General features: G+C 39.0%; 1 protein-coding gene across 1 annotated transcript; it reads right to left on the bottom strand.

The window, feature by feature from the left end:
- Window positions 1–267: 267 nt before the first annotated feature.
- On the bottom strand, window positions 268–24,487 carry LOC122556301 (vomeronasal type-2 receptor 1-like). The gene is made up of 7 exons (XM_043702929.2): window positions 24,463–24,487; window positions 16,536–16,692; window positions 12,806–13,097; window positions 8,560–9,402; window positions 5,605–5,832; window positions 2,234–2,357; window positions 268–1,562 (listed from the first exon to the last, which is right to left on the bottom strand). Exons 1-7 carry the CDS (start codon window positions 24,485–24,487, stop codon window positions 643–645), a joined length of 2,589 nt encoding a protein of 862 aa, XP_043558864.2. The 3' UTR covers window positions 268–642.

Here is a 24,487-nt window from a genome sequence, read left to right as displayed (position 1 = left end):
ACTCTAGCTCACCTTTCTTTCTTAAATAAGAGTGGGAATTACATTTGCTACCTCACAATCATTGAAATCAATGGAAATAAAAGTCAAGAGAGTAGTAAGTGACTGTCAACTCACCAACATGCATTTTCTGTCATTGTATAAAATTAAGATAAGCCCCACTGTATGAGGAAAGTTTTTGACAAATTAAAATTTCTGTTGTCCAGTTCCTCCTTAAAATAATTTAGACAATGATTACTAATAGAGTGTAGAAATGAAATAATTTCCAATTCAGAATATGTATTTTATTTTCGAAAGTCTCAAATAGACAAATGGAAAGCATTACGATAAAAATAGTTCAAGAACGTTATCATTTCTGAAGGGCTGAGAAACTAACTTTGTGTCACTGTTTAATTTACCTATTTTCTATTTCTGAATGAATATTTCAATTATAATAACATAGCACAATTATTTGAAATTCTATTTTCATTTTATCTCAGGGCCCAAGAATTTGTTTAAATGGGGAACGAAGTACAGCACTTTTTACATTCAAAACATGCCAAAGCTGTTCACAGATCCATAATCAGACGAAAAATGACACCAAACTAAAGAAAATATTATGAGGGTAACTGAAAGCATGTTCAAAGTAGTAGGTTTTAAGGACCTTTAAGTTTTGGAGGTGGATTTTGCAGTTAGATGTGCACGATCCATCAAACCACGTTTTGTGTTCAATTCAGGCCGCAGTAAAAGAACATAACATTTAGGAAAGAAGATGCAAAGAAGAAGGCCAAAGCTTGAGGACAGGATAGCAAATATTTCTATTGCAACTAAATATTTTCCTTTACTACTGAAGTAAGCTGGTAGGAAGGATACCCATACAGCAAAAAAGATAAATAGGCTAAAAGTGATAAATTTTGCTTCATTGAAATTGTTAGGCAATTTTCGGGCAAGAAATGCCAAAACGAAACCAAGAACAGATAAGAATCCAACGTATCCCAAATTGCCAAAGAACGCATGTTCAGATCCTTTGCTGCATTCTAGAATGATTTTTCCAACTGCAGCCTTTGTGTTTTTCTGCACAGCAATTGGTAATGAGAACAATAACCCGACACAGATGCATATCTGAATAAGCATTGCGGCCGTGACAACCAAACGGTGATGTATGGGCTGGAAATGTTTTAATACATTTTGGTTGGGTGTTGTTATTCTAAAAGCCAATACCACCACTACAGTTTTAACAAGGATGCATGATAGGCACAATGTAAAGCTGATGCCAAATCCTATTTGACGGAGGACACAAAATTCAACTGAAGGTTTGCCAATAAATGCAAGAGAAGTCAGGAAACACAGCATTAAAGAAAATAGGAGGAGAAAACTAAGCTCATAATTATTAGCTCTTACAATGGGCGTATTCATGAACTTTATAAATATCAGAATAACAGCTACAGAGATAGTAACCCCTAATATTGAAAAAAAAGTCAAAACGCTCCCCAATGGTTCGTAGAAAGACAGGAACTCCACCTCCTTCGGTACACACTGATCCTTATTTATATTTGACCAGTAATCCTCAGGACACTGAAAACATTCTGTGGAACATGAAAACAAAATCAATACTTCAAATAATTTGAAAACTATTATTTAATTTCATTATATCTTTTAAAAGAAATAACTGAATTGACATCGTATGGTGCAAACATATCCCTTACACAATCAGAAAGTGGATAATTTCTCCACATTGGCCTTTATTGTTCTTTTCAATTTCTGTTGTGATTTGGTTACTATGTCAACACTATCAAGAAAATCTGTGAGTTAGCATCATTTTAGCAATCTGAACCAGACAGACATAACCAGCAAAACTTCATGCCTTTTCTGAGGCATGTTTGAAAGTGGTGGTATTTAAACAGGTCAGAGGTGTTGAATGGGGCCCTTGTCACTTCCTTGCATCTGCCCCAATATGTCTATCTATAAATCTTCCTACTACACTGCTCATTGAGACTCTGAGGAGAATTTGCTGAACATAAAGTTAAAATGGACAGAGTTCATAGTTACAGATCATTCTCATCAAGAGGAAACTCTTCTGCCTGCAGCCAGAGTTCAGATCTTTGTTGCAGAATCAAGAAGAGAATATGCTAATGAGCAAACAACAGGATATAAAACATGTGACTCACAGACATTGTCAATTCAGGTCACAGCGTACATGTATAAGGGTGTGTCAAGCTGCCAGTTCAAATTTATTTTGATTATTATGTAAGTTTACCTGTGCCATTTGATATCTCTCCATCGGCACATGGAATGCAATCAAAGCAGCAGATTGGTTGTCCTTGCTGAACTCTTTTCCGAGTTCCTGGTTTGCAATTTTTACTGCATACAGAATGGGGAACCTTGGCAATGGAAAAAGACAATAGCACACAATAAAATTAAGCTGAAATAATGTTTCTTGTAACTTGTTTACTACACTGTTAGTGTGTGTGGTTTTAGTTAGCATCTCAATTCATTTCAGAGCCTGATGGCTCTGACATCCATCATTATGAAGTGCTTTGAGAGATTATTAGTTACACAGATGAGCTCCAGCCTTCCAAATTGTCTTGATCCACTACAATCAGCTTACCATCGCAATAGGTCCACAGCAGATACCATCTCGCTGGCCCTACACTCGTCCCTATAACATCTGGATAAGAAGGAGACTTACAACAGACTCTTATTTATTGACTTTAGCTCCATCTTCAACACCATAATTCCAACCAAAATAATCTCCAAACTCTGCTCCCCTCTCTGTAACTGGATTCTCGACTTTCTGACCTGCAGACCGCAATCAGTAAGGATGGGTGACAACATCTCTTCCACAATAATCTTCAACATCAGTGCCCTGCAAAATTGCATATTCAGACCCTTATGATCTCCTTATACACTCACAAATTCAGCTCCAACTCTATTTACAAACTTGATAATGACATCACCATAGTAGGTCAGATCTCAAACAATGACATGGCAGAGTTCTGGAAGGAGGCAGACAACTTAGTGGCATGGTGTAAAGGCAACAATCTCCCTCAATGTCATAAAAATGAAGGAACTGATCATCGACTCCAGGAAGCGAAGTAGAGGACATGCCCTGTCTGTGTCAATGGTGCTAAGGTGGAGTGGGCGAGAGCTTCAAGTTCCTAGGAGTAAATATCACAGCAATCTATCCTGGTCCATCTGCGTTGATGCTACTGTCAAGAACGCACACCAATATCTCTACTAAGGAAGACTAAGGAAATTCAGCATGTCCACAGTGACTTACTGATTTTTATAGATGCATCATAGAAAGCATCCTATCCTAATGCATCACAGCTTGGTATGGCAACTGCTCTCCCCAAGACCACAAGAAATTACAGAGAGTTGTGAAAGCAGCCCAGTCCATTATGAAAACTAGCCTTCTTTCCACTGACTCTGTCTACATTTCTCACTGATAGAATCAAAGACCCAACCCCACACAGGTTATAATTTCTTTCACCCTCTTCCATTCAGCAGAAGATACAAAAGTTTAAAAACACGAAACAACAGGTTTAAGAACATCTTCTTCCCCACTGTTATCAGACTTATGAATGAACCTCTCATATATTAGAGTTGATCTTTGTCTGACCTTCTGTAACACTATATTCTGTATTCAGTTCTATTATCCTGACATACTTATGCAAGGTATGATTTATCTGGTTAGCATGCAAAACAATACTTTTCACTGTATCTTGATACATGTGACAATAAAAAATCAAATCAAATCAGTATTTACATTACTTTACATGAAATCGAAAGAGAGCATTGTATTTTCAGTGTTAACATAGATGATTGTTTCACTGGGTGTCAGTGTAGTGCTGAGTGTATCTTACCAACACCAGGATGGCTGCTGGCTGCTGGCTGCATGCATGTGTGCAGTTTCTGGTGATAATGTAACATGCCACGATAAAGCTTTCTGGCTATCCGCTTAGCTGCCCTCCTGGCTGCTTCCCTCCTGGCTACCAACCCCTTCACTTGCTGTCAACCACAGGACCGCACCCTTGTTACTGGATGCATTGCTTGGCATTTCACTCAGGGGGTGGGGCAATGTGCAAGTTGACAGCTGAAGCAATAACTGCTGTTTCTGAGTCTGCCTTTGGTCAATTCACTTCAGGTGCAACTCTTGCAAGGAAGCTTTGTCTTTACAGTACACCAGGAAGTCAACAGGTGATCGATGGATCCTGCTCTCACCCACTGGAACCAGGTATCAACAGAGTTCGGTCTGCTTTACAGCTTCTGACACTGCTATGCACTATTATGCATAAAGCTGATGTTTCTCCTGTTCAATATCCTCATTTTCCTCCTTGGAAGTCTGCCCTAGCTCTCCTAACACTTCAGAGTCCATCATATACCCTTCCTGCCTCTTCCAGTTGTCCAGAACACAGCATGCATGCTAGGATTATGTGACATACCCTGTCTGGGGTATACCACAAGGAGTATACCACAAGGTGGTATACCTTCTCTGGAGTATACCACCAGGCCACCCCTCCCCTCCCTCCCCACACTGATCCAAGTATAGGAATATCATTTTCAGCAGGTCAATCATCTATTGCATTATGGTACTGATCAAAATATGTATCTATGCTCCATCTCAGTCAAGAACATGTGTGATGGAATCATCAGCCATGGTTGCCGAAAGTAGCTCTCATCTCCCAGTACCCATCTTTGTCAGGCATCAGAACCTTGAAATGAAGCATAAACACAAAAGTTCTTGAGAACTTAGGCATCATAGCAGCTCAGAGGTGACCTGGCACAGACGTCTAGAATATGATATCAATGATCACAGATGAATATGGAATATTTTCTAATTGATAAAGTCAGTTGCATATAATGTGTCCCACTCCATGCGACATGTGTACAATCTATCATGGGTTGCACCCAAATCTCACTGGCCACGCTACAGGACCGAATCAGCAAATTGTGGTAAATAATCTAGCTAATGTGTTTATAGCTGTAGCATTCAATTTCAGTTAGCTATTTGTGAAATCAGTTGCAATAGAGCTTGCAGTGTAAGGCCTTACTTGTGCTGAATTTGAAGCACAACCACCTGTAATGAAATTATTGAGCAAATAGATGTAAACACATCCTACAGCTGGTGTTCCACCAGTTCAGTAGTAAATATTGATATATGGAAGATTTCTAATTTTCATCTTCTTTACAGTCCACAGTCTCTACCACAAAACATGTATAGATCTTTCAAGCTATTCAAATTTGGGCGGCACGGTGGCACAGTGGTTAGCACTGCTGCCTCACAGCGCCAGAGACCCGGGTTCAATTCCCGCCTCAGGCGACTGACTGTGTGGAGTTTGCACGTTCTCCCCGTGTCTGCGTGGGTTTCCTCCGGGTGCTCCGGTTTCCACCCACAGTCCAAAGATGTGCAGGTCAGGTGAATTGGCCATACTAAATTGCCCGTAGTGTTAGGTAAAGGGTAAATGTTGGGGTATGGGTGGGTTGGTGTGGACTTGTTGGGCCGAAGGGCCTGCATCCACACTGTAATGTAATCTAATCTAAAAAAAAACTTGCATAATCTCAGAGATTCATTTAAAATACTTCTATATCTGTTCTGTAAACCTGGGCTCTTGTAAATAAATATACCTCTAATTCACCAGTATTCCAGATGAGATCCTTCTCCCTAATGGTAAGTTGATGTCCTGGAGCTGCTCTAGCATCGTAACGTCCAACTTTCACAAATTTAATTACACCATCAGTGGTTACTTGCCAGTTTATTATGTCATATACGGCTGAAACATCACCATTTTTATCAAAATATCGTTCATTTCCTGATTGGTCAATAAACCTGACTTTCTTCATATAATGTAGAAGCTATAAGGCAAATGTACAATAATAAACAGTTTTAAACACAATCACACCACAAAAAGAAGAATCAATATAGCAATATACATACATATATGTAACAATATCAATTGGCTCTGCTCTTCAAACAATTATTTCTAAAAACGGTTGTCACTATTATCTATTAAAAGGGCATTGTTTTGATCTCAATGTTGCGATAGCTGACATAGACTTCTTTAAAAATCTTGGATTTGGTTGTTTGTTTAATAAGCCCTTCTGTTGAACATGTCGTAATTTTCTTTTAAAAATTAACATGATTTTTGTGAGAACCATTTCACCAATGTTTGTTTGAGAAATTATAAGCCTTTTCTTTCCAACTGATTTTCATTAAAAATCTGAACAAAAAGTAAGAGTTAGGTTTGAAAATTGTCACATCAGTTTTTCACTCAATTAACATCCATGCAATTTTCTGTATGGATTTTCTGCCATTGGTTGCATCTGCTAATTTTAAAAGCTTCTTTATATTAGTTTCACCTATGATGTTTTGATACCCTTTATACAAATATCTACTGTTACTACCAGGAAGTTATTGTTTCCAGAATATGTCAATTTAAATTATTTTGCATGCTTCTTTACAAATTTATCCTAATGATTGCAAGTATACACTAAACCCAACTTGTTAACTTCTCATTTTCTTTTAGATGTTGAGTTTATTATAGTAAACAAGCTCACTAATAGCATCACAATGAGTTTCCCCATGTGAAGGTCGGAGGAAATTGCTACAGATGTTCAAATCCATACTGAAACCAAAGATTGCTGCAAATCACAGTGGGTCAGGCAGCTTCTGTGGAGAATGTGAATGCTTGGCACTGCAATTTTCATGAAAAACAAAAAAGATGAAAAAGATGTGCAAAACAAGAGTCACATCAGAAATGCCCTGGAGATCCCCCCCCCCCCCCCCCCCCCTCACTGCCCTCAGACCCATGTTAATACACAAACCAGAAAAATCTAAACCTGATAAAGGAGCATTTCTTTCACACTGCAACAATATAAACCGGCATGTCATATGCAATTTCTGACTAACTTCCAGCAGTCCCTCAAAGTACTGGATGGGTTAAAATTTCCTTTAAATGAATATTGAAAAGACTGAAACAATTGTGTTCAGTCTCAATGACAAACTTTGCTTCTTCACCAAAGTCCCTTTCTCTAACAACTGCTTGAGACTAAAGAAGGTTGTTCCCAATCTTGATAGAATATTCGATCCAGAGAGGAGCTTTAAATCCTATATCAGTAATATCATTAAAGCCCATAACTTGTCTGATTCCACCTTACCTCAGATCTCCTGCTGCTGAGACTTTCATCTGTGCCTTGTACTATTCAAATTCATTCGCGACGCCTCCCATTTCTACTTTGCTTGGTGACCATGTCTTCAGTTGTTAAGGCCCTAAGCTCAGGAATTCCAAGCCTCGGTCTCTCAACTCACTTTCTATCTTTAAGACACTCCTTAAACTGTCCTTTTTGATGTATTTTGGTTATCTGCATTTCTTTTTATGTGGCTCCATTTCAAATTTGGTTTGTAACGCCACAGCAACTATCTTATTATGTTTTATTATATTAAATGAGCTATCTGAACACAAGTTTTATGAGTAGCAGGACAGTTCGTTAAGATCATAAGACCATATCACATAGAAGCATAAGTAGGTCATCCAGCCCACTGAGCCTGCTTTACCATTCAATGAGATCATGGCTGATCTTTTAATCCTCAATTCCACTTTCCTGCCTTGTCTCCATAACCCTTGACTTCCTGACTGATTAAGAATCTGTCTGATATGTTTGGTGACCCAGTGTCTAGAGCCCTCTGCAGTAAACAGTTCCACAGATTCACTATCCTCTGAGAGAAGAAATTCCTCCTCATCTTTGTTTTAAGTGGGTGACTCGTTGTTCCGAGATTGTGCCCTCTGGTCCTAGACTTGACTTCCCACCTATTTTTGTGTCATCTGCAAATGTAGCTATTGTATATTCGGTTTCCTCATCCAAGTCATTAATGTATATCATAAACAATTGTGGCCCTGGCACTGATCCTTGTGGTACTCCACCATTTACAGATTGACATCCTGAAATGCCCCCACCCCCATCCCAAATCTCTGTCTTCTATTAGTCAGCCACTTTTCTGTCCATGCTGATATATATTAGTTCCAACACCATGGGCTCATATCTTATTAAGTAGCCTAGTGTATGGTACCTTATCAAATGTCTTCTGAAAATCCAAATGTATTACAACTATTGATTCCCCTTTCTGGATCCTACTTGTTACCTCCTCTAATAACTTTAATAAATTTGTCAGTTATGAGTTGCCCTTCGTGAAGCCTTGTTGACTCTGTTTGATAATGATTTTTATAAAATGGTCTGCTGTTGCATCATTGATGAAAACTGAGCTGAATGTGCTTTGCCGTTTTTGGGAGTAGCATCCTAAAACAAGCACCCAGGCTTTGTTTACCAATGTGTACCACTTGTTTACGAGAAGGCTGTAAACATTTGGAAATAGCCAATGTCCAATCTGGCAGCCAAAACACTTCTGGGAGGGATCAGGTGGAGGAGGTTGTTTCTCAAAATTCATTCTCCAAATCTTCATGTCCATCTACAGAACAGATAACCTTTCCCCCATAAAATCTGTCAGCAAAACTTTAAAACTTTAACTGATAAAATCACAAGTGCAAATGATAAGAGAAACAAGTCCAGAACAAAAGCTCAACTAACCTGCCAAGGTTCAAAATCACGTATACTTCCACAGGTTCCATTTTCAAAAGGTCCCTTTCCATTTTCACAGGCCTGCAAATCATGCAGGGCATAAGCGACTGCATAAACAGCATTGTTCACATTGCAGGACACTCGGAAGTTACTGTCATCTGTATAGGAGTGATTAGCAGCCCTCATATCTTCCAGCCCACTGCAGATTTCCTGACTCATGTTTGGTTGCAGTTTATTTTCTTCCTGTACTACAGGTGACCATAAACAATTGAATACCTCTTCCCAAAGTTCTGTTATAAACATATCATGGACAGCTTTAGTTGGATTCGTCTGAAAAAGAAATTCCTGAAGTCCTTCAATGTCACACAAAGGGAGTGTAAGTCCCATTGTTCCAGTCCAGTATTTAGTGTGTTCTTTTTTTATAATAAATAGTGGACCTGATGTACTCCAACCTTCACTTGCTAGCCATGTTCTGTTTGTTATATTTTGTCTAACAATCTCTTCAAGTAAAGGAACAATATTAGTGTCACAAGAGAAAGCAACTATAACCCTTGCAGATGACATTCTTATTACGTCAACAACTTGAAGATATTTTTCTCTAGACTTGACTATTGGAATTGTCTCAGAAAAGGCAATGCACACACCAAAGCTTTCTACTTCTTTTTTAAATATCTGAGCTGCTTGTATGCCATAATCAACATCGTCTGCTAATATTCCCACCCACTTCCAACCAAAGTGCTTCACCAAAAGAACAAAAACCTTGGACTGAAACATATCACTGGGCATTGTGCGAAAAAACGATGGGAATTCTTCTTTATTACTGAGAACTGGAATGGATGAAAAGTAACTAATCTGTGGAAAACAGAAAAAGATAATTAATAGAGGCATTCTTAAATTAATGCAGGTCTTATTTTTAACATGATACAGCTCCCTACTTACAGAATTCTGGTGTTGCATGTATCGGGTTTTTTTACAAACAGGTTCCAGTCGATGGGTGACTCGGATTAAGATTTACACAAGTGCATGAAAACATGTGTCATGGAAACATATTTGCTACAAGTGCTGAATATAAATTTAGCAATGGGTATTTTTTTAATTGGGTATTTTATTATACAGTATTAAATCTACAACAGTAAATACTTGCCAATTTGAACCCAATGTAATAGAAGAATATATTTGAATTTGCTGAATGATCCAGATACAGCGATGATGGAGATGGACCCACCTTTGATAACTTAAGAATGAAACCATACTGACATCTTATCAATTTGGTTCTTTCATATTGCAAACACTCAAGTTTCATCCTACAGAGATGAAATCAGCATAAGTCTCAAAAAGCATCCCTGTTAATAGTTGTTGTTAGAATGGTAAATTTGAGTGAGTTATGTCACTCTTCATAGTGAGACAGTGGAACTACGTTCTGTCCTTTTACTAGTTTAAATTCTACACCCACTCACCACTCCCACCCTCCAGTTCATTAAGCTTTTATAGACAACACAGATACACTCGCAAAAAGGTAAGTAGGAAATGAATGTCTAGATAAAGGACAGACATTAAAATAAATTAATGTTTGAAAATCAAAAGCAGAATAAAAATATGTTTTGCTATTAATTCTCAAGGAATTGGTTTGTTTATTGCAACATTTACACAGTTGAATTAAAGAAGAAAACAATTAGAATAATAATGAAGGAACTTTGTTTCTGTTTAATATTTGATTTTGAAATTTGACTTTGCATTCTGGTTTCAAATATTTTTATACACTTTGATTATGTTCGAACTGTTAAAATCTTGTGCAGGGCTCATATTTTCCTGGTTTTTGTATCAGCTAAGTGGAGGTTTATAACTGGAATGAGAATAGAACATTAATATTTTGAAGACTAAAAAAGTGGATTAAACTTTAATTATGACCTTTATTTAGTAATATATGAACAATGATTCATTGGGCCAGAATTCACAGAAATTGGAATCCCTTCAGTGTGGAAACAGGCCCTTTGGCCCAACGTGTCCACACCAACCCTCTGAACAGTAACCCACCAGGCCCATTCCCCTACCCTATATTTACCCCTGACTAATGCACCTAATCTATGTATCCCTGAACACTGTGGGCAATTTAGCATGGCCGATTCACCTAACCTGCACATCTTTGGACTGTGGGAGGAAACTGGAGCACCTGGAGAAAACCCAGCAGACATGGGGAGAACGTGAAAACTCCACACAGACAGTCACCCGAGGCGGGAATCGAACCCGGGTCCCTGACACTGTGAGGCAGCAGTGCTAACCACTGAGCCACCATGCTTCCCCCGCCCATTGAGTCCAACCCTCCATGTGGAAAATCTGGTACGATGGCGTTGGGCTGCAAAACTGACATTAACTCACAATCAAAAACAAAAATTACTGGAGAAACTCAGCAGATCCGGCACCCTCTGTGGAGTGAAAGCAGAGATAACATTTCAGGTCCAGAGACCAAATATTACATTACCCATTTGATGGTACAGTTAGAGATGTAAGGTGGGTACGCCCATGTTTTTGGGAAAGGTACCTCACGAGGGAATTTCCATGTTCACAATGGGGAACATCTTTACCTTACCAGTTGGTATCCCGTTTTTGCTTTTCCTCCACAAATTCCAAAGCCTGACTCACCTCCCACCACTCCCTGGAGTGCCAATCCCATCTTGCCCAAATGCCTGGACTCACCAGACTCTGGAATCCATGCTGTTTTCTTTGTGGGAGTTCTGACACTGCTGGAACACCAAAATACGTTGGCCAATTACATTGGTCAGTAGCTCTTAAGGATGGGGTTTCCTTCCACTGAGAAGAGCAGATCCCCCACTGAGTTCATTAGTGCCACCCCCAGCACAATATTGTTTTGGGCAGCCTTTGTAATGAGGAGTGAACATTATGGCCTGCCCCTGTTCTCTATAATTTGTAAGATTGTAAACCTTCATGCAAAATTCCCTTTGTTTAATATTTCATGTGAACTGATGAGCCTGTTGTGAAGAAGTTGCTGGCATGGAAGTGCAGTTACGTGTCTGAGTGCCTCCAGGAAGCAACCTAAAGATTTTAATTTATTCACATTGTGACCCCATGACAACAATGGGACTTTGAATTTTAACTTGTATCTGAGTGAAAAGGACACTAGCTATCCTGCCAGATGAATGTAAAACCACACCTCCTCCAAGCCCCACAAAACTTGCCTTGAGGTTATGTGGAGATGCCAGTGTTGGACTGGGGTGAACAAAGTCAGAAATCACATGACACCAACTTTTGGGGTGCGCCTTCATCGCCAGGTGAAGTCTTCAACCTATGAAGGAGCAGTGCTCCAAAAGTTTGGGATTTTAAATAAACCTGGTGGACTATAACCTGGTGTCCTGTCACTTTTGACTTTGTCCCTTGACATAGACTATTCTTCTTTCTTCATGTTAGAATCATCCAAAAAATTTCCTTCCTTTGCTACTGGTGGGGACATCTGGTTCCTGAATTCTTATGCATCTGCTTGGGTTCATGCCCATTTCAGGAAGGAAATAAAATTGATGCACACATATGAGACCCAGGAGTTAAAATATCGAAGCCTGAACTCTGAGTCTACAAGTTCATTTTGCCTTTATTTAGCTGCCATCAGTGACCCCCCACCCCAAAAAAACCCACAGGAAGTTAAAATTGAACCAGATCTTTTCAAATGTTGACAACCTAATCAAAAATAATGAACAAAGCAAAGCATTGTAACTACACCTATCTTGACAATGACAACAAACTTATACTTATGTAACCTTTTGTAATCTAATAAAACATCCCAAGACAATTCAAGGGAGTATTACAAAATAATGTATGATACTGACGAGATTAAAAATATGGAGAGGGATGAAACCAGGACAGACCAAGGTTGAAAATTTTAACATCAAGATGTTGCTTAAACTTAAACCAATATGAATTAGATGGTACAAGTATAATAGGTGAACAGGATTGCTGAAATTGAAGACAAAAGTGGCAAAGTTTTGGGTGATGTCAAGTTTAAGTTAACAGCAATATATTAACACAAGAGATCCTTATCAATCTCATCTAATAACTAACAGATGTTTGTTTTGAATTGGTCAATCAGGGACATTGTGAAAGCCACCTTTCAGTTAGTTATTTCTTTAGACATCACAGTATAAAATCAATAGAGCTGCAGTTGTAATCAGTCTATCTCTTTAATGTACAATTATGGAAGCACAGTTCCCTACTTAAACATTATCTACCTATGAAGCTTGCCACTCACCTGAGGAAAATTATAAATCCCAAGTATTGATGCCATTGCTATTGAGATTGTTGATGTTGAGGCACCTATTACAGCAGATAAGGAAGAATTTAACTGGCATTGGTAATTTGGTGTGAATTTCTGCTGTCCAGATATCAGAGCAAATGTATCCTTTATAGCTGCAGGAATATTATAGCAAGTATCATAGATGGCATAGCCCAAAGTTATGTTTGGTAAGAGTGCTGGATCGTTATTTATTTCATTAATTGCGAAGATCATTCCTTGCATCCATCGATAGGTCCTAATATTGAAGCTTGAAAGCAAAATTGGCAGTAATTATAATTAACATAATCTTAAAAATTCAAATTTGAGAATAAAAATGCTCAACCTGGAAGCAACATATAAAATGAATTGAGGAGGAACTTGGCCTGGGTAAACTGACATCAAAGAATGTCAGCTAGAAATGTAGTGGACTCCCCTATCTGCCCCTACTTTAAAGAGGAGATCGAGAAGGATTGCCAGAGGAAGCTGTGCCACCTGAATCTGCCAGCCTGGTCTGCCATCACCTGTTGGGTCTGTGCCATCTCCAGGATGTGAAGGAATGGCCAGCAATGCCACAAGAAGGCCATGCAAAGAAGCCTCAGCCAAAGCTATAGTAAATGAGGAGTTTACATGGGTTAACATTAAATAACATGGAGTTTCTAGAAAGGGTGGAAGAAATTTGAGTAGATACCAGTCCTGATTAAGACAAGTAAGGGTAGTAACCATGATTATTATTTTTAATGTTCCAATCCTTTTATATAGGGGAGTGATGCCAGAAGACTGGAGGAGCACAAATGTTGAAATCTTGTTCAAGAAATAATAGAGGAGATTTATTTGAATGGCCAGAGATGAGGAAATAAGAGCTGGAGATAAGGCAGGAACAGGATACTGATTAAGGATGATCAGCCATGATCATATTGAATGGTGGTGCAAGCTCGAAGGGCAGAATGGCCTACTCCTGCACCTATTGTCTATTGTCTATTGAAATACAACCATTTGGATTGACTCGATGTGCTGGGATGGTTCCCCTCAAAGTAGAGAAGGCTAAAAGGAAATATGATGGATACATTGAAAATCAGAAATGTTCAGATAGAATAAATAAAGAGAAACTGTTTCAACTAAATAAAAGGCTGATGGTGAAAGGGCATAGCTTTAGGAAAACTGGCAAATAAAAATAGAGGCAACATGGGGAACTCTTTAATGCTATTAGTCCTTAGGATTTTGGATTGCTCTGTCTGCTGTGGTGGTAGCTATGAATAGAATAGTAGCCTTCCAACAGCAATCAAAGGGAAAATATTGTGGGGGGCATGGGAATGTACTGGGATGCAGGACCATATAGATTGCTCTTCAAAGGATCAGAACAGGCTAAATGGATAAGTGACCTTCTTTTGTGCTGTATTATTGTTGATCTTATAATTTGTATTAACGTTGACAGTGCCTAGAAAGTATTTTATGCTAAGAAAATTTATCTTTCATGGATCCCATTAAGATTTGATACCTATAACCTTCTTCATGGTTGAATCATAAAATCCCTACAGTGTGAAAGCAGGCTATTCAGCCCATTGAGTCCAACCCTCCAAAGAGCATCGCACCCAGACCAGACCCCTACCCTATGCCTGTAACCCTGCATTTCCCATGGTTAATCCACCTAACCTGCACATCGTTGGATTGTGGGAGGAAGCCCACAGAGACACTTAGAGAATGTGCAAACTCCACACAGACAGTAGGCTGAGGATGGAATTGAACCTGGGTCACTGGCACTGTGAGGCACCAGTGTTAACCACTGAGCCACCCTGCAGCCCCTTATCTTCTCCTCAATGTCTGAACAGCAACAGAAAATTAATAGATGTGATAAGATGGTTACTCACTTCTTTACCTGGTTGGAAAAATCCATACTTTACATCTTAGATGCATCACAGATCACAGCTGTCACACTACTCAATGCACTACCGCCCCACCAGTCGATAGTAGTACATCCTGACACTGAGCACATAGTACTGATCTGCATTCTATACTTTCCCCATGTATGCAAACATCTTACTGTCTCCATATTCTACTTTATACTGGCACATAATCAAATACTGACACATTGTCAACTTTCCCTTTCCCTCAAGGAATTTGACAATGGGTATCACTGTGGCTCAGTGGCACTGCTGCCTCGGAGCGCCAGGACCTGGGTTTAATTCCAGCCTCGGGCAATTGCCTATGTGGATTTTGCATGTTCTCCCTATGTCTACATGAGTTTCTTCCTACAGTCCAAAAATGTGCAGATGAAGTGGATTGGCCATGGGAATTGATGGGTTACAGGGATAGGGAAGGGCAGGTGGGTTGCTCTTCAGAGGGTCAATGCATACTCAATGGGCTGAATGGTCTGCTTCCAAGCTATAGGGATTCTATGATTGTGACTCACAACAGACAGAAGAGTTAAATGATGGATTGAGAACTACCAAGAATCTATTCTCTCAGCACCTAGGAAAACAACATTCTGGAGGATAATGGGAACCAGAACAGTGCACACAGTGCACAGCGTGCTAGCAAGGTCAGCTGCAATATGATAGGTTGGGTCCTTCTCCAATTAACTCCTCACATTCAACCTGAAAATTGGCATCAAATGAAAACTGTTGAAGTGTAGACTTCATATTTTCCTTCTCAAACCCTTCCCATACCCCTCATCCCCACTATGCTTACTGTTTCTAGATTACCAAAAAGTGCTGACAGCCCAGGCCCTGCAGCCTCAGATAGTTAGGTGAGAGGAGAGATTGAGCTCTGAGGAAAAAAGCACCATCTTCTAACCTTTCACTCACAGGTACCCATTCAGACTATGGCACTGCATGTGTATTGGAGGCTACATTAGATTTGGGATCTGCACGTGATGAATCAGCAGGTATGAATGGGCGGCAGCCAGAGGCAATGGTCAGCCTATATGTAAGTGACCCAAAGGACAAGGTTGCACATAAATTCTATTGTATGGACTAAGTTAGGTTGGATAATAGGAAAATGATGTTGATTATGCACTTCATTATGTTTGGGAAATTGGCAGCAATATCAGGTAGCTGCCTATCACTAGCTAGTAGCATTGAAGAGTTTTCATCCTCGGTGGCACAGGGCATGTCACAGAGTTTGAACGCTATCCTTAATATCATTGAAGACAGTGAGTATATCCATAGCAGAACTGTCAGACCAACCTCTACTGGAGCAACTGCTGCCCACTATCTCAGCTTCCACTATCTTTTGCACAGCTTGAGTCCTGACTGAGGGCTCAGTTAGAGGTAATGAAATTTCTCACTTCAAACATTCAATCTCACGTCAGCACCTGCGAGTCTGCCGAGCTGTGAATTGATATAGTGGCTGTGGTTCAGTGCCCCAGCAGATTACACAAATTGCTGGGGGATGGGTTCATTAATTGCTGAATTGCCACTCATTGCAGTGACAGTGGTCGATGGAGCAGGAATGAGGTGTCCTCACTTAGAAAGACAACAATCATGATCCAACCCCTACTAATGAAACAGTGTCCTTGCTAGTGCCTCTCAGCCAGCCAGCTATCATTCACCATGAGGTGGTGAAATCTGAAATATATCATAATTCAAGGATGACATATCATAGCAAATAAATTGTACATTTATCAAAGCTGATATTTACATATTGATGACCTAAGTAACATGCAAATTATATAAAGCTTGAATAAAATATCATGTTATCATGCACCTACCGGTCAGCACACATTCTATTGTCTGGCTCTGATGTGAAGGATAAATTGGATACATCAATGGTGTCATGAAGAGGAAACACTCCTCCAATAATGATATCACCACCCTGAAGTACCCCATTGGCTGTATATTCCTGAAGTTTACAGCCTGATGGAGCAGCTTCAAATTTTGAAAACATACAAAAGAACAAAAGAAAGCATAACTTGAAATAGAAACCCATTTTGACAAGAATTGATACCTGTAGCAGAATAACTTCCTCCACACGTATATATAGCCATTTAACAATTACCGGTTATTACTTCTGCGGATACAATTATCTGTAGATTCCTACTGAGAATTTTTATGATTACAACCATGAGATCATATAAATTGATCCTGGGAGCTCAAATTATGTAAAATCAAAAGAAAATATATTTGCAGTTTCAGGTAAGCAACATTCATTGATATGTTAAAAACATTGACTTAAAACTTATCAACGATTTATAGTTATAAGGTAGAAATTGAGATTCAGTTGGCTCAACAACAGTTGTGAAAATGAGCAAGAGAATTAGCATTCTCTCATTCTGTATGGGTAAGTACAACATTTGTCAGCTTAAGAAAGAATGTATGTAATGAATACAACATTTTGTGAGAGTCACATATATGGAAAACATTAAAATAAGAGATGTAAAGAATAACTTCCAAAGGTGACTTTGTTTCCTTTAGGAATTTAGGTATTCTTAAATGTTGAGTGAAAAACACAAAGCTGCATTTTGCTGGGAGGGTGGATGAGGTGGTAAAGAAGCCCCCTCCAGGGCTCTGACACCATTGAAAGGTCATCACATTTAGAATACGAAAATATGCAGAATTTATCAGTTAGAGGGAGGAGATCAAGTATTGATTGCCAAATATAAATCCCAGTGTTCTCAGTCTTGTTTTGCATCCACTGGATGTTCATTTAGTGGAGAAACACAAAGAAGGAATTTTGTTTCTTTGCATGAATAAGACATTACTTCAAATTATTACTTGCACACCATCTTCACAGTCATGAATGGACAGTAAATAATTGTAACACTTTACAGTGAAATGTCTGATATTGTGGATCATACTCCACAATTTGTACTTAAAATATGACAATAAAATTAAATCCATTTCTTTGGAGACTTTACTTCCAACAGCAACCATAGGGTGAGGTGAAATTAGATAGGTGAGCTGTGGAGTGCTGTTCCTTAAATACCACTTCTAAATAAGACAACCAACATCACATATTATTTGTTGTTCCACTGCTTATTGTATGAATTAACACATGCTTGTACCAGAAAAGTAACAGAATTGATTATTTTTAAAAATAGGTTAAGAGAGCTGGTGTCTCAGGAATTTCAAATCTCTTCAGGTCTTGTAAGAAGCAAAAGGAGAAATTAAGGAAAATAGCCATAATTAAGGAAAAACATCAGGTTTTTTTCTTTTAACTGAGAAACTATAGCATATTAATTTACCCAGTGCCAAGAACAGTGAACATTAGCAGCATAAATTTAGTATCTTCATTTTGAAGACTTTTCCAAAGGAAATTGGCTTTTTATATAGTCATCTTTACAGGACCTAAAAGGTTTCAACCTTTATTAGCAAAAATAGACAAATGTCCTATTTAAAGGGATGCCCGCTTGTTAAAGTACTGACATGTTCACCTTATAACAAATTTTTTATTTGATTGAATTAGGTTGTAAAGTAATTAAATGCTTAGCAACGACATATATCAAAAGATTTACTTAAAAAAAAAGTTGTGCATATTCATCTGTATCCTTGTAATTATACAATAATTGGATAACTCACCAATTGTTTCCCTGCTTAGTCATCACCCACACCTGTGTAGTGCAATCATGGAATATTATTTGACTAAAACCCACAGGGACTTCAAATAATTGCTCCACTGTATGATTCCATGGAGCAACAAATGAATTTTCTAGCTTAAAGAAATCTGAATGAATGCAATCCAAAAAAAAACGTCAATCTGTGAACTTCTGAATTTCAAGATGTTTTGTGGATAAGTTATATATGCAATACAACATGTTACAGTTACAGAGATAACTGAGTAACTAACAAATTGGGTAAGTGGGCATCGTAAAAAATTATATGAAATATAACCTATATCTATAATTCCAGTGATCCCAAGCACCAGATCAGTATAAATTTCAGGGATATTCAGGATAGAATGACAGTAAAATGTAGTCCTGCAGCAAAACCCATCCACTGACATCTATCACTTGATATGGCTCATGATTGAGCGATTGATGATATCAACTCCCATTGAGACTAGAAAAAAAACTGTTATTAAATTTTGTTCCACCAACCCAACTGGAGTTCTTCTGTTATCTATCCCAGATAAAATAACAAATAAAACTTGTATTTACAACATATTTCTCATGCCCACCATGATATTTCAAAATGCTTTCGGGCCAATGGAGTCCTTTTGGAGTGGAATCACTGTGTACTGTGGGAAACGTGCCAGCCAATTTGTGTGCAGCAAACTCTCATAAACAGAAATGTAATAACAACCAAAGAATCAGCCAAATTTTCCAATGAGTGAATAGGCTGGGGCTATTTTCCCTGGAGCATAAGAGGCTGAGGGGTGACTTTATAGAGGTTTATAAAATCATGAGAGACATGGATGGGGTAAATTGGCAAGGCCTTTTCCCTGGGGTGGGGGAGTCCAGAACTAGAGGGCAGATGTTTAGGTGAGAGGGGGAAAATTTAAAAGAGACCTTAGGGCAACTTTTTCATGCAGTGGGTGGTGTGTGTAAGGAATGAGCTGCCTAAGGAAGTGGTGGAGGCTGGTACAATTACAACATCTGGATGGGTACATGAACAGGAAGGGTTTAGAGGGATATGGGTCAAGTGATGGAAAATGGGACTAGATCTGGTCGGTATGGACGAGTTGGACCGAAGGGTCTGTTTCCGTGCTGTACGTCTCTATGACTCGATGAGTGACGATCTCACACAAAATGTCATTCTGCTTTATTTATACAAAATGAAAGAGGTTTGCATTTCTGACAAGATATTCCAATTAAGGCAGTGCAAAACAGTCGTGGGTAGACAGAGGACACCCACGTTTTCTGTAATCTAAAGGTTCAGCACCACAGACTGTAAGAGTCAACAGATGTGAGGATGGAAAAGCACAGCAGGTCAGACAGCAGGATAGTCAATGTTTCGGGCCATAACCCTTCATCAAGACTTGCAAGGGGGTAGGGCAGGGGAAAGGGTAGGTGGGATGGTGATTAGTGGATGCAGGTAGGGAGTTATTGTGATTGGTCAATGGAAAGGACGGAATGGATAAGTGAGTAGGAATGGTCATTGAGAGGGATGTAGCATGTAGGGGAGACTGCTAGTTTGACAACTCCTGTGAAAGGTAATAGGTGTAGGGTGTCAGGTAAGTAGAATACTAAGTAGATAGGGGCTAGGATGCCATGTGAGTGGGTGATAGATAGGGAGGATGTCAGATGACTAAATTCCAGAGCACAAAATGAGAAGGGGTCCAGGCTTAGGGTAGGTTCAGATGGACCAAGTTATTGGGTCCATCATGGGAAGGGGTTGTGTTGTGTTGGGTCACAATGGGGAGGGAGTGAGGTGGGAGTTTGGGTCAAGTGGTGAAGAAGGGAGATCATATTCAGCAGTGGGGGAAGGGTGGGTTCCCTTCTGGCGGTGGGAGTTGTCAGGTCCAGAGTAGGGGCGAGGTGTAGGTTTAGGGATATGGCAGTCAGGTCTAGCAACATGAATGTGAAAGGATGTTGTGTTTAGATTGGATTGGGGGATCAGGTCTGGTGGTAGGATTGAGGTTTCAGGACATCAACAATTCCGGAGTGCATCAGTTCCCTATGAGGCATCAGATCAAGGTCTGGAGGTTATTGGACAACTGAAGAGGTGTAGTTTGGGGTGTCTGAGGTAAATTGGGGAATATTTGAATTGTTACATAAAAGTTAGGTTACACATTTAATAATGGAACTATCCCAAGTAACTATTTACCTAACTACCAATCTAAATGAAGGTTTTCAGAAGTTTCCAGGCACCAAAGAATTGCCCAGCAGAATCTTTGATTTCCTGTGCTGCGATGAGGAATTGCACGAGGTGCTCAGGTGCAACTCCCATCTACATTTCAGAAACGACTATCTGGCCATTAGAAAATCTGATCCAAAATGTTATATGACATTCACTGAGGAATAAATAAAGAGGATAATGCCCAAGTCTTCTTTGAAAAAGTAGCTTGGGATCTTTTACATTTCAGGCAAATTGGCATTTTAACCTCTCATCCTCAATATGGCACCTGCAGAGTGCAATAATCCAGTCCCCGAAGGTATGACTACCTTGATCGTTTTATTTCTAAAAATGGCTAATATCAGGAATTGTCATTGCCAGCACACTAAGAATTTGTTGAAGGGTTTGGGACATAAGGCATTACCTTTTCAAACCCTTGGACACAGCTCCCCTTATCATCATGCTTCTTGATGAATGTAACTAAATCTTTTCTAATCTCCCATTATTTTGTTTGTTAATGATAAAATTCATTATGTATTCTGTATCATCATGTTGAGGACAATGTTCACAATTTTATCTTGAGCACAGAGACGAGTAACAAAGGCAACAAGGAAACAACATTGTAATCAAAGAAAATAATAAGAATAAAAGGGATTTTTGCCAAAGTGCATTGTTGTTGAGAGCATGGTTACATCACAGGCTATAATTAATTTTGTGTCAATGGGAGGTTACACACCATTGATTCATGCCGCATGACCACCATGCCGAACATGGTAGATTTTAAACAAGGCTAGCAACTCAAAACCGAGCATCCACGAGGCACTGTGAGCTAAAGTAGAACCATTTTGTGCCACAATCTGAAATCTCAAAATCCAGTTGATATCAGATTGAAGAATACAATCATGCATTCTTTAATGTTTATGCATTGCAGTTAGGAAAACATTTGTGTACAAGTGCAGTTATAAAGGAAATAAGTCTAAATTGCAGGAAGAAACCAAATGGTGCTTTGGGTGACAGCAAGTGAAATTATAATAGCCACATGTTAGTAAATGAGTTAATGATGATGATAGTGGGAAAACACTAGTCTTGCCTTTCCATTTTTTTTTTTTTACAGAATTAGGAAATTAAAGCTTACTTGCATTATCTTTACATTGGTTTATTTCTAATTTCACTGCCTTTTTTGTCTGTATTTCAAAAATATTCTTACTTTCATGCATCCCAAAGGACCTGTATTGAGACTTGTCATATTCATTTCAGAACACATCCTTAATTTTCACCAAAAAGGGGTTTAAATCTCATCACTTTGAGACAGATTGCAATTCAGTGCCTAAAAATGAAAAAAAAACATTGCAGCCACCTTGAATCACCAGAACATTTGTTCAAGGAGTTCTGGGTTATTTTAATTTCCTGAATAACACTATTAATGAGCATACTCAAATAATCCAAGACACTGGACATTGATCCTTCTTTAATTTCCTGCAGTAAAATCCTAAAATTTGAGCTCCATTATATTAATCAATAATTGAAACAGAATCTTAATTGTACCACAAGAATTATTTGAAGGTTGTTCAATATATATTATTTCTGGGTAACATCCAAGTACAGAAGTCTGACCACCAGCTCTGCAAATATTTCATCAAAAAGATATAGTTGCGAGATTCCTCTAATTACAAATGTAAAGACTTTGCTTTGTATGATTAAAACAAAACTTGGATTTATATAGCAGTTTTCATTGTTTCAATGTGCTTGACTCCAAGCAAGCCCATATAAGATTTTTATTTTATAAACTAATAACTTTTTCATCATCTGAATCTGGATGCCTCTGCCTTGTGGTGGTCATTGAACTCTCCAGAGGTTGTTATGTCTCATGTGATCCAACATTATGGTCACAAATGTGAATGATTCATTTCCAGTTTCTTGTTTAAATTGATAGCTTGTTAAAAGAAGATAGTGAGAATTCCACCCAATCTTTTACATTAAAAAAATTATCAAGCAAACTCCAATACAGCTTATACCAGGAAGTACATTTGCCTTGGTCTGCATTTTACATGATACTTAATTGTACATTGAATTTCATCATCCTAATCTTATTAAAATGTTTTGGCAGGTGAGTAAATGCCTTATTTGATATCATTTTAAAATCAACAAGTCAGAAAGGTTCAGGTTCTTGTCTATACTGAGATAACAGATTACCAGTAATTTTGTAGCCTAGCAACTTGACTACAAAAAACCTGGGTGAGATAATAAGCCAATCCTGCTGCTGATGTTGTAATGTGCGAGCTACTGAAAACCAATCAAGATGGAAATCATATTTGTTACAAAAACTTCTATGATTAAGTAGCCCGTTTACATTCAAAGATTGTACTGACAAATTCTGATGTCAACCTGTAGAAGTTTTGGGGTTGTTAAGTCAGTGTGTCCTTTGAATGATTAAAAATGGAGACTGCTTTTCTTTCTTGGTTATTATGTTACATACCGAGGGCTGAATTTTACCAGAAATCAGCCAAGTGTCAATTTCAAGAGCTCCTTTCTATGAGCCCGATGAATTATGTGGATCTCTGCAGTTGCCTCACTGGGTATGCAACAAGTCTCTATGACACCCCACTCACACTATGCTCTGCTTGGCAATGGTGGAGGCACTTGCGACTGCTAGGACCTCCCAGGATTTCTGACGTTTAAAACAAAACTGTGCTGCCAGCCAGGAGCTCCCCTTCACTGTGTACATAATGTGAGGGGAACAAGATAGAAACTATTCCAAGTGCACACTTGTGGCACTACTGACGTTTTATTGCAAATAAAAGTTCACAATTATGAATAGATTGCTATTTTAGATCAACATCTGTCTGATTGACAGTCATGTAACCGTAGCTATAAGAATCAAGACACACAGATTAACCATCCTCAGCATTGATCGGCATGGACGGGTTGGATCGAAGGGTCTGTTTCCGTGCTGTACATCTCTATGACTGTATGACTCTAAAAGAGTACTACTCTTATCTTAACACCTGATATAGCCTAAAATCTTCTCATTGTCTAATCTAATCTATACTGGAAAACTTCAAAACAGCTGGAAATGTTCACCTTTTTCTGCATCAGCAAAAGCAAAAACAAAAAAAAGCTGCATTTGTCTCTGGGAACATTACTGCTTGCTCTTTGAACACTGACATATTTAAAATCAATGAGTGATCATTGCACCAAGTTCTCATCTACAGGAACTAGGTATCAATTCTTTCCTGTCTGGCCTGTTGAGCTTGTTACTGCAGCATTCTATCATGCAGAAGGCGATGTTCCTCTGACTCAACATTCTCATGTTCATTAGTGGAAGATTGCGGCAGCACTCCCAGCTCTTCATTGTCCATCACATCCCCATGTTCTGCAATGCTCTGTCAATTCTCACCCTTGTACATCGAGTTAGTCTCCATCACAATTACTGGCCCCTCTGCAGCCCCATGTCCATTCCCTTGACCAATGTCTGTTGACAACCAAGACAAACTGTCTGACTTTGTGTCAGCAAGGCATGGAGAGGTACTGTGCATCTCTAAGCTCTGGCAGTTAGAGAAAAGGTAAGGCAAAAGGCAAGGCAGAGATGCAGTGAACAGCCATAAGATGCAACCTAGTTGTCATTATGATAATGGGTGTTTGTTCATGTGCACAAAGTATCCTGCCAGCAGCTTTACAAAGAAAGGTGTCAGTGTGCTACAAAGTGCAAAATTGAAATGGAGAATTGTATCGTGGGTGGATTGGTGATGTGTCATGATGACCTGATGATGCTGATACAAATCTGATGTCTGATGCTTATCATTGTGGAGGAAGGAGAGGAAATGTGGGCAGATGTTGCCTCTCAAACGTGCCCTGAGATGTTGGTGAGCGTTGTCCAAGTTGGAGGCCTGAAGGAACAAATGGCAAACTGGAATTGCCAGGTACCCGCACCAGTTTCCAATTCATACAT

Source organism: Chiloscyllium plagiosum, unplaced genomic scaffold (assembly GCF_037043375.1).
Source record: "Chiloscyllium plagiosum isolate Xiang-an unplaced genomic scaffold, Cpla_swu_hap1 HiC_scaffold_13, whole genome shotgun sequence".
In the NCBI taxonomy this organism is placed as follows: domain Eukaryota; kingdom Metazoa; phylum Chordata; class Chondrichthyes; order Orectolobiformes; family Hemiscylliidae; genus Chiloscyllium; species Chiloscyllium plagiosum.
Note: the sequence above shows the minus strand (reverse complement) of the source record. Positions and strands in the feature narration are given on the sequence as shown.

Bases quoted from the DNA above. Each gene is read 5' to 3' on its own strand.
- LOC122556301 (XM_043702929.2), bottom strand. From the start codon at position 24,487: ATGTATGAATTGGAAACTGGTGCGG. The intron at 5,833-8,559 runs GTTAGTTGAGCT...TTTGCCTTATAG, and splicing joins GTGATTTTGAACCTTGGCAG to CTTCTACATTATATGAAGAA. The intron at 1,563-2,233 runs GTAAACTTACAT...CATGTTCCACAG, and splicing joins AGAGATATCAAATGGCACAG to AATGTTTTCAGTGTCCTGAG.